Raw genomic sequence first — 15,834 nt, forward strand, 5'->3', positions numbered from 1 at the left:
CGGTCTCCGACCGCTCCTGATTTTCCTTGAACTTGCTCAGTGTTAGCACGGAATATCTCAAGACTTGAGAAACCCCTGTCTCAAGTGAAGGGCAACAGTTGGTCACCTCAAGAAGCCCTTGCTGCCCACACCAGCCTTAGTGGGCAGGCTGGGCCGGGGCTCCTCAGCGTCTGCTCCGGCAGCGTGCTCTGAGGGAAGAGTGCAGGCAGCCAGGAGCTGCTGTGGCAGGGGCCAGGCCAAGAAGGAAGAGGGCGAGTCCTTGAGAGGGGCAGGGGCTTGGGGAGTGGCCACCAGGGGGCAGAACAGGCTCTCGGGAGACTGAGAGGCCATGGCCCCGGAGCAGGAGCCAGACAGAGCGGGCTCTGTGTGCGAAGGTCATGCACAGCAGCCCGCGCCCGGGCCACCCGTGCAGGAGGTGCTGTGAGCAGCTGTGCCCCACGTTTGTTTCTGTGTGGCCGGGTGGCCGGGTGGCTGGGGCATGGCTGTGGTACAGCAATGGTGGCATGGGGGGACAGTGCCTGGCATGGCCATGCCAAGGCCTTCCCGGTGGCACCAGGTGCACCTTGGCTCCCCAGGACGGAAGGCAGTGGGAGCAGAGCAGGCCGAGGGGTTCCCCGGGAGGTTGCTGGAGACGGGAGAGAGACGGAGCCAGGCCCCCCGACCCGCGCCTGCCCCGCTCCCAGAGGGGCCCCTGGGGCCCCAGACACAAGAGCCAAGGGCTGGGTCGCATACGGGAAGCTCCCGTGCCAGCTGTAGGCTCTGTGCCCGCCTGGCCGCCTCTCCGGCTTCTCCACTGCTTCCTCGCTGGCACTCCTCCAGCTGGGCTCGCCCCTGCTGTGCCGCGCTGTCCCTGTGCTCTCCCGCTTCGCGCCTCGTTCGTGCTGTGCTCGTGCCGGGAGAGCGCTTGGAGCTCGCCGCCTCGGCCCGCTCCCGCACGCTGCCCTTCTCCGGGCCGCGCCCCCGCTGTGTGCCAGGCCTAGCTCCGTAGGCCTCGGCCTCGCCGCCAGGACTTGGAAGCTGGCAGCTGGGCCTGCCCGTCTTGCTCAGAGGAGGGGGTCTGAGGGACGAGTGTGGACGAGGAAAGGCGGGGGTCTCTGGGCTAGGAGGACGAGAGCAAAGCCGCCACCGAAGCCCCAGCTCAACCCCCAGTAAAACGAACAAAAACCAAAACAAAAACACTACACATTCACCGAGTCCCTCAAATATGAAGAAAGGGACGGAAGATTCTGGCGCCACCGTGAGTGCTGGACCTCATAACCCTGTTCCGAAAGGCAGCACCGAGGAAAGGCGAGCCGCAGGATACCAGGGGTTCGCGCTCTCAGCCTGCAGTCAGAGAAGTGGGCTGCTGGGCGGGCAACGGCTTAGGAAGGCTCTGGAGAAGGAAAACCGTGCTGTGCTCCCCCGCCAGGGCGGAGCAGGGCGAGGCGAGCGGGCGTCCTCCGGGGCGTGGGACGGGGCGGCAGTGCGTGCGTGAGCGTGAGTGTGGCCAGAGCAACGGGAACAGGGCAGCTCCAGCCCCAGCTGGGAAAAGATGTCTGGCGGGGTCTCGGGGGAGGGACAGAGCCCAGCTGCCCTGAGGGCCAGCAGGCAGCCCAAGCCGCCCTCAGCCCGCTTTCAGGGGACGATACGCAAGACAGGAAAGGGCCCACGCACCTACTGCAGGGCAGAGAGGGCTGCTCAACACAGGCCAGGCAGAAGAGCAGAAGGGCAGAGGAGCCGGCCAGGCTTCAGCACACAGACCGCAGCCAGACTCCAGGAAGGAGCCGGGGAGGCGCAGCAAATAGACGAGGAATCCACGCTAGAACAAAACAGCCCAAGGAAGAAACATTCCTGGCAAGCTCCTGCTGTCGCGGAGGCCCTATTAATAGTATGGAGTCAATACAACCAAGAACCCAAGGGCGAGGCAGTGAAACCACAGGAGGAGACGCACGGGAGGTCACCGAGGGAGAGGACAGGGGCCCGCAGCAACCGTGCAGAGGTGGCCAGCGGGCCGCAGGCGCAGCGCGAAGCGAAGCCGGACCGTGCGGAAGGGCTGCGGCGGGGACGCGGGGAGAAAAGCAGACACCGAAGCAATGAGAAGATGGAGACAGCGGCGCCAGACAGGCCACCCTTCGCATAACCACCAGTAGCCCTAGGTGAAAGCCCCAAAGCGGAACACAAAGATATCCACGTGCGAAATACAGGCAGAAAATCTTGGAAATGAAGGAAGAACTGAATGTTCAGTTTGAAAAATGAATCAGAAAAACTGACACGGAATAAGTGACATTGGCACAGCGGTTTAGCTACCGAATGAAGGCAAAGTAGCGAAGCTGGGCACCTAAGTGGGAAAAGCAGGTCACGGGCAAAGGAGGGGGTGCAGGCTGACCTCAAGCTTCTCCAAGGCAACCTTCAGCAAAGATAAGGAAACGATTTTTATGCAGTTCTCAGGGTGAAACAAGTGCCACCCAAAATAATAACCAACAGTGGGAGACTTCAGCAATGAATCAGGGGCTACAGAAACCATGAATACCACTCAAACCTGGGCCTTGTAGCACATGGCTGTAACCCTAGCATTCGGGAGGCTGAGGCAGGAGGATGGCTGTGAGTTTGAGGCCCCCCGGGATACATAGTGAGTTCAAGGCCAGCCTCTACTAGTGAGACCCTGTCTCAAAACAACAACAACAACAGCAAAAAACAGTAACAAAATCCAGTCAGCCAAGAAAGTAATGAAAAGCAGGAGCTGAGGACGGGAGATTCATGGCGGAAAGACTCGTGGTGACACTGATTCCATTTAGGTCAAAATTAAACCATGGGAATTTTAGTTGCAGAACACAGTGTGAATATTATAAATCCCGACAGAGTAAAAGCAACATTGGCAACACAATCGGGAGTGGAGGGGGGCGGGGCAGAGTGCTAATCACATTTCCTTCATAATTCAGAGTCAATTAATAGCATATAAAGCTGAAGCATAATGGTAAAATTCCTACTCCAACTTCTTAATTGAAATCATTTTTCTAAACTTGAGAGAGATCTTTTAAGAATGACCTTTTTTTTGAGATGAAGAAATACTTAGCCAACTCCAGCTACTCCTTCACTTTCACTCCACGCCCCCCCAAGTTCCAGTAAAAATACATTTTCTACTTTGCATTGCAAAAAAAAATCAACCCTGATAGTACGTGGCATTAGGACAGTAAGAAAAGCCTCGTTCTTCAGTATTTTCCCTTCCGCGCCCTCCTCCCCCTTTCTTTCTCTGTACATAAAATTGCAGCATTTGTTGCCTTCTTTGTTTCTTTCTTTTTGGCTTTGTTTTCATTTTTTGTTTGTTTGTTTTGTTTTCTGGTGGTACTGGGGATTGATCCTAGGTTTTTCCCACTGAACTGCATCCCCAGTTCTTTGTTAAAAAGTTTGGGCTGGATGTGGTGGTGCACGCCTGTAATCCTAGCATCCAGGAGGCTGAGGCAAGAGGATCACCACAAATTCGAGGCCACCCTTTACTATGTAGTGAGTTCAAGGCCAGCCTAGACTACAAAGCAAAATCCTGTCTCAAAAAACAAACAAACAAACAAAAAAAAAAACTAGAAAAATTTGGGACAGTTTTATAAAGTTGCAAATTTGCCCAAGCTAGGTTCAGAACTTGTGCTCCTCCTGCCTCAGCCTCCCAGGGTACTGGGACTATAGGCATGCATCACCACACCTGATGATTTGTTGCATTTTTCTTTGTATTCTTTTGTATGCCTTCTAGATAACATTTCAATAAGAAACATGTATCTTTTTTCAGCTTATTTAAAAGAGTTTTTCTTACTATCTAGGTCTCAGGCAAATGGCTTAACTCCTGTGAGCTTCAGATTCCTCATCTTCAATCTGGGGATGATTAAATTCATGTTAGAGGGCGTTCTGATGATTGTGAGGCCCTGTCTCGGTGCTGGGCTGAGTACTGCTATGCAGTGTGTCCACGGTCTACTTCCCAGGACTTGTGAATATTGCCTTATATGGCAAGCACTTGCAGATATGACTAAGGATCTTGAGATGGGAAGATCCTGGACTATGTGGGGGGCCTGGCGGAACCATAGTAGCTCCACAGGAAAAAGGGGGGAGGCGGAAGGGGCATCTGAGAGGGTGCCGGGTGATGGACACAGACGGGGTGATGTGCTTGGAGGATGCAGCGGTGGTCCACAGACCAGGGAACACAAGCACTAGACTCTGGAAAGGCAGGAAAGAACAGTAGGAGCTCTCAGAGCCCACAGAAGGAACCAGACTGGCTGACACCTTTAGCCCGGAGGATGAACGTCAGACCTCTGACCTCCAGGCTGTAGGAGAATAGTAGGTCTGCATGGTTTGAAACCACGAAGTTTACAGCAGTTGGCCACAGCACCAGTGGGAAGCTGATCTTTACACTTCCCGCGTGCTCTCGCGGCTCAGTGGACCCCCTCCTCCATCTCTCACGCAGCCGACTCCTTGTTCCACGTGTGATTCACATTTCCCCAGCACCTTCCCCGTTTCGCTCAGCCCAGAGGGGGATGCGTGCCAGCCACGGAGCACTGTGCCACAGGTGCTCATGGGTAGGTCAGTCTCTGTCTCTGTCTCTTCTGTCTGTTTCTATCTCTGTGGCTTTCTGTGTGTCTGTCTCTGTCTCCGTCTCTCTCTCTCTGTTTTTGAGACAGGGTCTCACTCTGTAGTTCAGGCTGAACTTGAACTCACTATGTAGCTCAGGCTGGCCTCAAACCTACAGTAATCCTCCCGTCTCAGCCTCCCAAGTGCTCTCTCTGTCTCTGTCTCTCTCTCCACTCAGCTCAGTAAATGTTAAATGCATACATAGATAAACCAAGGTTAGGCTAGTAGGTAACGCGACAATTACCTTCTTTCTGTGTTCAGGATCTCTTCCTTCTCTAAGTATCTTTCCTCCTAAAGCCTTCTCTCCACATATACACATTCTTCCCATCCCTAGAAAACTGACCTCTGACACTGGTTCAAAACACAGAAGATCTGACACCTGTTGTGTAATTCTGGCAGTAGACGTATCTCTGCACAGGTGTGTGGTATGGAGACCCATGAACTTTTGTGTGTTTTTCTGGACATGTGGTATTGATGTAGTGCCTCTGTGTGAACGTATGTTTTCTGTGCATGCTTATGCCTGTGGAGAGACTCGTTGTTGCCTATGTATGTGTCTGCTTGTATGTATGTGGGCCTCTGTAGGTTACATGTATGTGTGTCTGTCAGTATAGACAGGGAAGCATATCTTTTGGTTTCTGCCTTCAGGGAGGCGAGCAGGAGTTGGTATGCCCGGATCACCTACTGGAATATCCACTGAGTTTTGCCCCAGTTAGTCTTCCCTTTCCTGTCACAGGTAGAAAGCAGACTATTTTTCTCTCCCTAACTCTAGGAGGGAGGATTTCAGGCCAAGGCAAAAAGTCAGCTGCAGACATGTTCCTGGCTCTGGTCCTCTGCAAGCCTAAGCTTGAGGGGATGATACTATGGAGAGGGGAGAGGAGGTGAACATCTAGAGGGCCCTTCTCCAAAACAGAGGGGACTGTGTTTGCATGGGCAGGGGGAACCCCAAACACTCCCTAACGGTACCCCAGGAATGGGGGCAAGGCAGGCTCAGAAAGGGAGGATCCTGGATATAGAGCTCCCAATCTGTTTTTTGTGTTTGTTTGTGTTGGAGACAAGGTCTTACTGTGTAGCTCAGGCTGGCCTCAAGCTCACTATGTAGCCCAAGCTGGCCTGCAACTCACAGCAGTCTTCCTCCCTCAGCCTCACAAGTGGTGGGCTTGCAGGCCTCTGCTAAAGCTAGCGCTTTCAGTCTGGGCCATCTCAATAAAGACTATGTGAATCACAGCTTGGAATACACAGGACCTCTAGTAAGAAGGGGTCCTGAAAGTGACCTTTCCACCAGGTTCAGGGGTTGCAAGCTGGGTGACGAATTACATTTAGTTTAGTTTAGTTTTACCATTTCAACCAAGTATAAAGTTTACCATTTCAACTTAAGTATAAAGTTAGCCTGGCATGGTCGTACATGCTTCTGATCCCAGTACTCTAGGAGGCTGAAGCAGGAGGATTGCAAGGTTGAGTCAAGTCTGGGGAACTTAGTGACTTCCTGGGATCTTGTCTTAAAATAAAAAGGGCTGAGGGTGCAGCTTGATGTGAAGGACCTGGGTTCAATTCTCAGTGCCATCAAAACAAGAATGAAACAGAGCGAGGGGTGAGGGGGGAGCCAGGGAGGAACGACACTCAGCGCATTCACACTGTCGGCAACCACATGCCTGGGTTTTATAAAACAGGAAAACAGTACTGAGTTTGTACACCTGAGCACTGCAGCAGTGGCCTCGGGCCCCTGGAGAAACACACGCAGTGGGAGGGGGCCTGAGACTGCGGAGAGGCAGAGGCCGCACACCCCCAGAGGGAAGGGCGGAAAGATGGGGGTGGAGCCACGAGTGCTGTCCCTTCTCCTGCACCCGCGGGGGACTGGGGGTGCTGCGGAGGAGGAGGCCCAGACTGTCTGGGTTCTGAAAGGCTTCGGGCTGAGGATTTTCCGGGGAGCTCAGAGCGGGGAGCTTGGGGACCTGGTCCGCGGTGAGTTTTGGAAGGGCGGCTCCGGGGCCGTGCAGAGCAGAGCGAGGGGAGAGACGCGGAACCCAGGGAGGCTGGCGCCGCACTCTGAACGCTGAAGGAGGCCTCTGAACGAAGGCTGTGGGAGGCCCAGGGGCAGCCTCTGTGTGCAGCAGGCACTGAAAATGGTGCTTTCTGGAGCCCGCAGCCCGCGTCGTGATGGACATGGCGGCTGGGGTGGGGTGCCAACTCCATCAGCTTTGGGTCTGCCCAGGGGATTGGTGGAGCACGCCGCTGGGCGGCCGGGCCTGGGCGGCTGGGGTGCAGCCTTGGGTGCTGGATCTGGTCTCCTCACCGCCTGCTCTCTGGCACTAATCCCTCGCCCTGTGTCCTGGCCACCATGAACACCACGCCCATCTGCCATGAGGCTTCTGCCTTGGAGCCAGCGGAGAACGGACTGGATCCCTCTAAACCGTGAGCCAGGTCTCAGGGCCCGGCAATGGGAAGGCTGACTGAACAGTGAACAGAGGGTGCAGAAGGACACAGCAGGAAGTCTCGTATAACCCCGTCGGCTGGGATGACTGTTTGTTGAAATCCTCATTATAGGAGGACAGCTTTGGGGCAAGCTGATAAGAACGAGGGCTCAGGTATCCCCTTACCCACAGCCACACAGCAAGAAAGGGCAGACAGTTTCGAACGAAGCCATGTCAGTGTGGAGCACTACCGGGTCCTCCTGGGAGGAGCCAGCTACTCCACAGTGAGGACAGTGCCTCCAGCTTCAGACAAGCCTTGGACCCTGTTGACCATGGGATGAGTTGATTAATCTCTCTAATGCTGTTTCCTTAAGAGGAAAATAGGATAACAGTACCTGCCTCATAGGACTGCCTTAAAAGTTTAACGAGATGATGAGGAACTGGCCTGATGCCGGCCATGTGGCAATGCTCCGTACGTCTTTGTTCTTTATAACAAGAGCAGCAGCAACAATAAATTACAGTCTGGACCCTGGGGATGAGGTCCGGGTCAGTGTTAAAGCATCTCCAGCACAAAAGAATGCACTGAGCCACAGACACTGAGAAGCTCGCTGGGGGGAGGGAGGACAGGAGAGGGAAGCGTGCGCAAAGAGCGCAGCCCACCAAAGCAGCTACAGCGGGGCCACAGGGCTGAAGGAGACGACATACGAGAGTTGTAAGCAATGCAGGAAATTTGAGTTCTATGGGCTGGGGATACAGCTCAGTGGCATAAGCGCCTGCCTGGCAAGCACAAGGTCCTGAGTTCGATCCCCGGTACCGCAAAGAAAAAAAAAGAACTTTGAGTTCTACTCCGGTCTTCATCACTTGCTGCTCTGGAGCCCTTGGTTGCCCAGAGCCTTGGTTTCCTCATCTGTTTCCCGGCCCTGTCTTGCATCCAGGTGAGGATTATCGACGAGGAATTAAGACTGTCCAGAGTCTAGTCTTCATAAAGAACTGCCATTTTAGGAGGAGGGAGACCGTTCCTAGAAGTGCCTTCACGGAAGACAAGAGAAGCTGGAGTTTCAAAAAGGGACCAATAGCCCCGGTGCGGCCGAGTAGCCAACAAAGATTAAGACTGAAAAATATGCACTGGCTACGGCAAGGGGTGACAGTGACCTTGGTGAGAGCCAGCGTCCGGGTGCTGGGAGCCGAAGGCGGGGCGGCCCCGCAGAGAGTGGGAGGTGGGCAAGGAGAGCTGAGAAACGGGGTGACAGCTTGGCAGGGATGAGGAGGAGGAGCGGGGTGGGGGGGCAGGCGACAGCGACAGGCACGGTTCTGAGACGGGGAAATCAGAGCACCTGGCAGCCTGCCTGTCCCTGCACGCCGCGGCCGAACACTGGCTCCAGTTTTGGGACGCGCTGTTTTCCACACAAAGCCGCTCTGTCTGGGTACAGGCCCAGGCCACTAGGTGCTCCCAGGGCCGTAACTCGGGTCACTCAGTGCCGAGGCCTGGCACCGCCTCTTACCCTACTTCCCAGCGTGGCCTGGGACAAGGTGACCTGCCTCACACCTGCTAGGGTTGGAGCGTCTGTCCCACCTGCCGCCCGTGTCTGCACAGCCCAGGGAGACGGGCGGTAGTCATAAAAGAGCCGTCAGCTACATCCTTTCTCTGGATTCTCTCCCACTGCTATTTGTCCATGGAAGAAACATACAAGAAATTTTTAAATATTAGAAAAAGTCTTCTTTGAGCTCATTTTTTTTTTGAACTCCACATTTTTTTTTGAACTCCACATTTTTCTCTGTTCTTCTTCCATTTATTTATTTCTTCATTTATTGATTTATTTTTGTTCCTATCTTTTAGTTCTCTTAAAAGAATCATCTCTCGCCGGGCGTGGTGGTGCAGGCTGTAATTCCAGCACTTGGAAGCCTGAGGCAGGAGGATCTTTGTGAGTTCGAGACCAGCCTGGGCTACAAAGTGAGTTCAAGGCCAGCCTGAACTGCACAGCGAGACCCTGTCTCAAAAAGACAAAAAAAAAAGTTGTCTCTATTGTATCAACTTACACTATTTTCATAACTGACGATTGAACCCAGGGTCTTTGTGCTGAGGTACTCCCCCGGGTCCCCTTTGAAATATGGTCTGGCGAAATTGCCCAGGTTGGCCTCAGATTGGAGACCCTTCTGCCCAAGCCTCCCTCACCCCAGGGTTACAGGTGTGCACCATCGTGCCTGGCTCTTCCTCACTCTTGAAATCTGGCTCCTACTGTTGCTGTCTCCATATTCTATTGCCCACTGGATGCTTCTAACCAAGATAATCAATAGCCTCCTTGTTCTTAAATCTAAGAGCTCCTTTTTTATGAACTACTAGACCCTTCTTGGGTATTTTGGATTACTTATCCTCTTCTCTTTTTTTTTTTTTTGGTTTTGGTTTTTGGTTTTTCTCCGGTACCGGGAACCAAACTCACGACCTTGTGCTTGCCAGGCAGGCACTTTGCCGCTGAGCTAAATCCCCAGCCCCATCTTCTCTTTTTTTTGTTGTTTTTGTTTTGGTTTTTGAGACAGGGTCTTGCTATGTAGTTCAGGACTGAACTACACTTCTTGTAGTTCAGTCCTGAACTCACTAGGTAGCTCAGGCTGGCCTTGAACTCACAGCAATCCTCCTGCCTCAGTCTCCCAGAGAGCTGGGATTACAAGAGTGCACCACCACATCCAGGCAGCCTCCTTTCTTGAACTTCTGTCCTTTCTTGGACAGAAGTACCCTAAAACTATTCCTCCTGGTTTTCCTTCTACGTCTTTGACAGATCTTTCCCCACCTACTCTGCGGATTTGTCTTTCCCTGGCATTGGTGAATATTAATCCAGTAGGCTCTTTTCTTTTATACGGGTGCCCCCTCCCTCTGGTGGAAACTGCCTTTCACTGGTGTGGTTCTTATGGAGGCCACCCCTAAACAGATCATTGGTGCAGGTCAGGACATCTGAGCAAAGCCAGATGGGAGCAAATCCCGGGGAATTCTGGGACTGGAACAGAGGAGGCGGCTGGCTGCCTGGATTATGAACTGTGAGACTGAGGACCGGCAGCAGCCAGTCCATTATGATGGGAGCTGGAGGAGCACTGGGAGCTGGTTTGTAGAGATAAAGGAGAGGAAGGAGGAAGAGGGAAGGAGGATGAAACAAGGGAGACACGGAGGGGAACGCAGGTGAGTGAAAGCGAGTGGGAGCGGAGTTAGATGAGCGGTAGAAAGGTCCCAGGGACATTCAGGTTCCCAGACCCAGCCGCTTCCAAGTTCCGGCCATGTTCTTGCAGTCGGACTCTAGGCACTCTCCAGTGTTCGGAAAATAAGTCCTCTTCCTGCCTGAACTAACCCAAGTGAGGCTTCTCTGACGTGTAATGCCACAAAAATCAGGCACCAGGACTGAAGGACTCCAAATGACAGACCCTGGAAGGAGGGACTGACAAGGCTGAGGTGTGTAGAAGACCTCTTAGTGCCAGCCTGAGGACTTGGAGGTCTCTTCTTCCTTCTGTTTTCAGTGCTGCGGATCAAACCCACAGCCTCGGAATGCAAGGCCGGTCCTCTGCCACCAGTTTACATGCCTAGCCCTGGTTATACTTTTTAATGTGGTAGCAAAGCAATTAGTTAAACAACTGCCTGTCATCTCTTGTATTTTGTGTTGTGTCCAACTGAAGCTGAAGTGTTTGAAGACAGAGCAGTAAAAAATCCGGATAATAAATGAGCTATCCAGGCTGGTGGTCTGCAAGCAGCTAGGGGAAGCGGAGTACGATTAATTTGGAGGAGAAGCTCTGTTCTCGTCTTGACCTCAGATTGCTGGGAGCTGGATAATAATGTCCTTGCTGAGTTTCAGAATCTGCTATTTGCTACTCGGTAATGTGAATACTCTGATGAGGAGACTGAGATCCCAGCAAATCAGGACAGAGAAACACTGGAAGATCCAGAGGCTTAGGAAGCCTTCCCGTCCCCAGCCTGCCAGGCGAAGGTAACGAAGCCTCTCATCATAAAGTACACTGACTGGAACGGATCAGACAAGAGTATCATTCCAAGGCAGGATGAAGAAAAACGTGTCCAGCCCTATCAGGCCAGCCTCTGATTTCCCATGAAGCCATACGGCGCAGAGGAATTAAAGGAGCCCCCAGAGGCAGTACACAAGAGAGAAATCACCCTAAAAGCTCGCTCAAGCCAGGATCTCTTTGGAGGTTCAGAGAACATCAGAGATCATGGCTCTAAAAAAATTCTGTTGTTATGGTAGTAGGTATCTCTTACATCTATGGATGTCCTTCACCTTGTGTGTGTGCATGTGTGTGTGTGTGTGTGGGGGGTGCTGGGGATTGAACCCAGGACCTTTGCACTGAGCTACATCTCTATGGGAAAATTCCCATCTAAAACTCCTACCTCCTCAGTATAAAAGTAAAAATTCCCAGAATCCCTTGCAGCACAGTCAACTGCACAGTCAGTTCCATGTGGAAAAGAACAATATAAGTGAGGTAGAAATTACTAAGGTTCATGAATATCTCTGGTTCTCTTCTTCAGAGCACAAGGAAGATTGCACTTCCTGTGCCCCTTGATGTTAGGGTACTCTGGATGACTGTGAGATTTGTTTTGATCAATGCAATGTACACAGAAGCCAACGAATGCTTTTCCTTACGCTCTTCTCCGGCCACAGCAAACCCTGAAACTGATGTCAGGAAGGTGTCACCTTAGTAGCGGAGCCTTCAACATTGCCTCCAGTGATGCTTCGGTGACACAGCAGCAAGACTTCTCTGCCCCACTCCCACCTGAGTGCAAGAAATGTATCTGTGGGTTGTTTTGTTTTGTTTTTTGGCTTTTTTCTTTTTGGGGGACAAGATCTCACTATGTAGTACAGGCTGGCCTTGAACTCAGCAGGTAGCCTCGGCTGGCCTTGAACTTGCAGCAGTCATCCTGCCTCAGCCTCCTGAGGGCTGGGATTACAGGCCATGCGCCACCACACCCAGCAATCTGTGTTGTTTGAAGCCAATAAAATTTGGGGGTTGTTTGTAATTACTGTTCTACCTGGCTAATCCTGACTGCTATTAGCAGGGAGCAGACTGGACATATGGCTTTGATTTCTGCTGTTGCCAGTAGTAACACAAGTGCCCAGCTGTGGGGATGGTAGTGGCAATAGTAGTGGTTTCCCCATGGTTGCAGTAATGAGTTCCTACCACAGAAGTGCCACAGAGCTTGTAAAATTGGTGGTCAAACTGAGCTCTTGGTACTTACTCAGCGTTTAGAGTGGCAGTAGCTGTGGTTTCCTTATCAGGTTGTGTGGTATCGTTCCATGTTGTTGCTAGAAGCTTATCCTCAAGTCCGTTTCCCTGGTCCTCTTAACAGGTCGGAACTGAATAATCTCTCTTAACAAATTCCTTTTCTGATTCAACTATCCACGGTGCATTCTATTATTTGTGAAAAAAGAACTCTGGCTGACAAAATTACTGTATTTAATACATCTCAGATTCCATCGATTACAAGAACCAAGTTATTTTGTGAACTCCTAAGAAAAAAAGCAACCACAAAACTACTGCATACCATCGATTGAAAAGCACATTCTGACTTCAGAGTAGTTTACACTAGAAAAAAAATGCCCCTTCAGATCAGTGAAGTATGTTATTAGCAAATGAAAGTCCCCCAAATGAAACTGATAGGCAGCTGATTGTGGTTTTAAGACAACTGTATCCAATAGTATCCACATACCAGGCCTTTGTTTCTATCCCCAGCACAAGCGCGCGTGCACACAATTGTATCATGGGGGTCTCTTCCACGATACAGGCTCGTAAATGCAGAGGTCTGTGACTGCTCAATCCCTGAAGACACCGCCAGAAAGTGTAGCGCTAACACCACACAATGGCACAAAGAACTCCACTTGGGCCTCTCCAATCACTGGATAAGGAATCTCATCACAGTGGACAAAACCTCAGGCAGCCAGATTGGCTGACAGAGGAACTTCCCAGCCAAAGAAATGAGTCAACAAACAGATGTCATGAGGTTTTCTAGCCCCATCATTTTCATTATTATTCATGGCCAAAAAAACATAGATGATGCTGCTGATTTGTGACCGATGCACAATGCTTTCTTTTCATTATCTGTTACTTCCATCTGTAGACATCAGGACTCATTTTGCAGGAGAGTGCTTGAAGGCAGCCTCGAGGCAGCTATCTGAGTCCCAGTGAATTTGATTCAGTCCTCACCCAGTTTGGTTTGCCACCACAATCATGGAAAGAAGTAAGTTTGTGAAAAAAATATACGTATATCTGGACGTAGGTATATATATGGCAGTAAAAGGTGGTCTGTAGTGAGCGCCTACCATTTTGCTTACACATAATCCCTCTCCTCCTGGAAGACACCTCACTCCCCCTGTCCACTGGTAATCATGTTAACGAGTTTGATCTTCATCCCTTAACCACTGTTGATCAGTTCAAAGTTAAGCATCTAAGTTGAGTCGATCAGAATAAATTCCAAAGAATTTGCAAACTGCATTCAAAAGGAAGCAGCGACAGCAGCATGAATGTCACAACCACGTCTCTTTGCATGCTTGGACAAGTAAGATTTTAATATTTGGAACTGTTTGAAGTCATGATTTTGAACACACGGACCACGAGAGTATTGAAACTATCCTGGGGATGTAAGTGGCAGGGGCTTGGGGCTGGGGCAGGGGTCAGGGGAGAGAAAGGAGGAAACAAGCAGAAAGCAGCGGAGGAGTGATGGGGTGAGGTCCCTGATGGTGTTTAAGTCTCTCAGTTCCAGTGTTCACTCCAGTTCCAGCACCCCTGTCTTTGGGTTCAGTATCCGATTTCAGATGCATCTTTTTTGCTTAGACCAGTTCTCAGTCTCCCAGTGAGCTCATCCAGTTTTCTGGCTAAACTACAGCTCTGTGGCTAGTAACTTACAAAGTGTTACCTTTAACCAGGGCCTCTCTCTTGAGCTCAGACCTATTCATCTGGGTGCCTACAGAACATCTCCACTTGGGTGTCCTACTGATATTCAACTTCATCATTTCCAAAAGAAATCATCCCCCTGCCCAAGCACCTGGTGAAACTCTCTCGTGTGTTCTCCATCCCAGTAAATGGCATCACAGCGTCCCCAACCACTGCAGCGTTCCCTCTAAGCATCTTAAATTCTGCCCACTGTAGCTCCCAAATGTCAATACTCTCCTGCTATCTTCCCTCCGGTTTCCCATCATCACATTGGCCTCCCTTCTTTCTTTGTTCTCAAATGCTTCCAATACCCATTTCCACCCAGCAGCCCAAATCATCCTTCCAATTTCTACATATGATCATTACACCTCTGCTCAAAATTCTTCAGTAGCTCCCCGCTATTATCAGGATAAAATCTGAACTCCTGTAGCTGGGTCACAAAATTCATTCATATTACACTCAGATGTGCAACAGTATGTCTCCTCTGTTTCCTATAACTGATCTGCTCTTTCTTATAATACCCTCACCCTGCTGGGTTGCAGGGGGAAAAACTAAAATTAATCCATCTGGTCAACTCCATAGGGTCCAGAATTTATTTTAGACAGTCTCTAACTCGGTAGCTTTGGATGACTCAGTCTTTCAGATTATTTTATCCTTCTCTTTTTTCTTTATAATATAGCACGTGGATTTCTAGGGGGGGGTCTTGTGTGAATTTCACAGCATTGAAAGAAGGGACCTCTGTAGCCACCTGGTCCTTGGGGTTGTCAGCTGACATATACTGAAATGTGGCTGGTCTCATAGAAATCAATGAGCGAAAATCCCGACAGGTTACGACTACCATAACCATCCTACAGACAAGGAAGCTGAAGTGAGGGTAAGAAACTTGCCCAAGGTCACAAAGTGAGAGATCAGACCGCCCTGCTTCCAGTAGGCACCTGGTTACACGAGTCTGGAAGTCCAGAGAAAAGTTAAGGCTGATCTGGAGCACGATGAGTCCTCCTGATACAGCTTCGCAGATGCGACTGCCCAAGAGAACACTGAAGAGGGCCTGGATGGGGCGCTCAGGAACCACGCGGGGCGGGAGCTGTAGATAGTGGTAGAGCACACGCCTGGCATATGCAAGCGCCTGGACGCACCCCGGCGAGACAATGACTGGCACGTCAGGGCTGGGGCGCGAGGGGCCCCCCCGACTGCTCCTGTCCAGGCTTCTTCTTAGGGTCGCTCCTCGGACGCGGAGTCAGGACTCCACCGGGCCTGGACAAATTCCGACCAGGGCCGAGCACTGCTCCAGGGTACCACAGGCTCCCTCACAGCACAGCTAAACACAGACCAGCAGCCGCACTGGGGGGCTCACTAAACGCAGCGAAAGAGCTCGTGTAGCAGAGACCCTCGCACCTCCTGTGCGGCCAGGGCATGTGGGGTCAGCGACAAACCCTCTACACTGCGGGTGCAGGCGGGCGCGGGGTGTGCAGGACGACGGGGTCCTGCGGGGGCGGTGGGCCTCCTCTCAGGTGTGGGGGCCTTCTCCCTGATGAGCGGACGGAGCCCTCGCCCAGAGAGAAGTGTGGTGTGGCAAAGGACTTCGCCTTTCGCCCATGTTAGCCGTAGCGACGCCAGGCGTGGAAGGTACGAGAAATCCCTGGGGGAAAGCCGGCCTCGCCCCCACCCTCCCCCCACAGACCCGGACAAAGTGGCCCTCAGGCCCCGCCCCCGCAGCGGGGCGGTGCCGTCCCACCCCAGAGCGCGACCAATGGCGCGGGAACTTGGCGCGTCCAGCCAATCGGACGCTGCAGCTCAGGCCGCGGCCCCGCCCCACAGGCCGCCTAGCCGGCCACCCAGGAGGCGGGACTCTTCGCGGGGTTTGAGCCTGGCCGAGCTCGACCGAGCTCAGCCGAAGGCCGCCGGCCGTAGCCGAGCCCAG

At 52.0% G+C, this 15,834-nt stretch overlaps 1 protein-coding gene across 1 annotated transcript in view; it reads right to left on the bottom strand.

Annotated features, from left to right (window-relative positions):
- LOC106150325 (translation initiation factor IF-2-like) overlaps window positions 1-6,752 on the bottom strand; it is a gene marked incomplete in the record, with an annotated part of 10,167 nt that extends 3,415 nt beyond the window's left edge. Inside the window, 3 exon segments of the mRNA XM_013522927.1 lie at window positions 1-1,038; window positions 1,941-2,032; window positions 6,432-6,752. Of these exon segments, the coding sequence (XP_013378381.1) occupies window positions 108-1,038; window positions 1,941-2,032; window positions 6,432-6,752 (1,344 nt within the window).
- Between the last annotated feature and the right edge of the window lie 9,082 nt (window positions 6,753-15,834).

The sequence above is a fragment of the Chinchilla lanigera genome, unplaced genomic scaffold (genome assembly GCF_000276665.1).
Source record: "Chinchilla lanigera isolate Chin_1 unplaced genomic scaffold, ChiLan1.0 scaffold00071, whole genome shotgun sequence".
In the NCBI taxonomy this organism is placed as follows: Eukaryota; Metazoa; Chordata; class Mammalia; order Rodentia; family Chinchillidae; genus Chinchilla; species Chinchilla lanigera.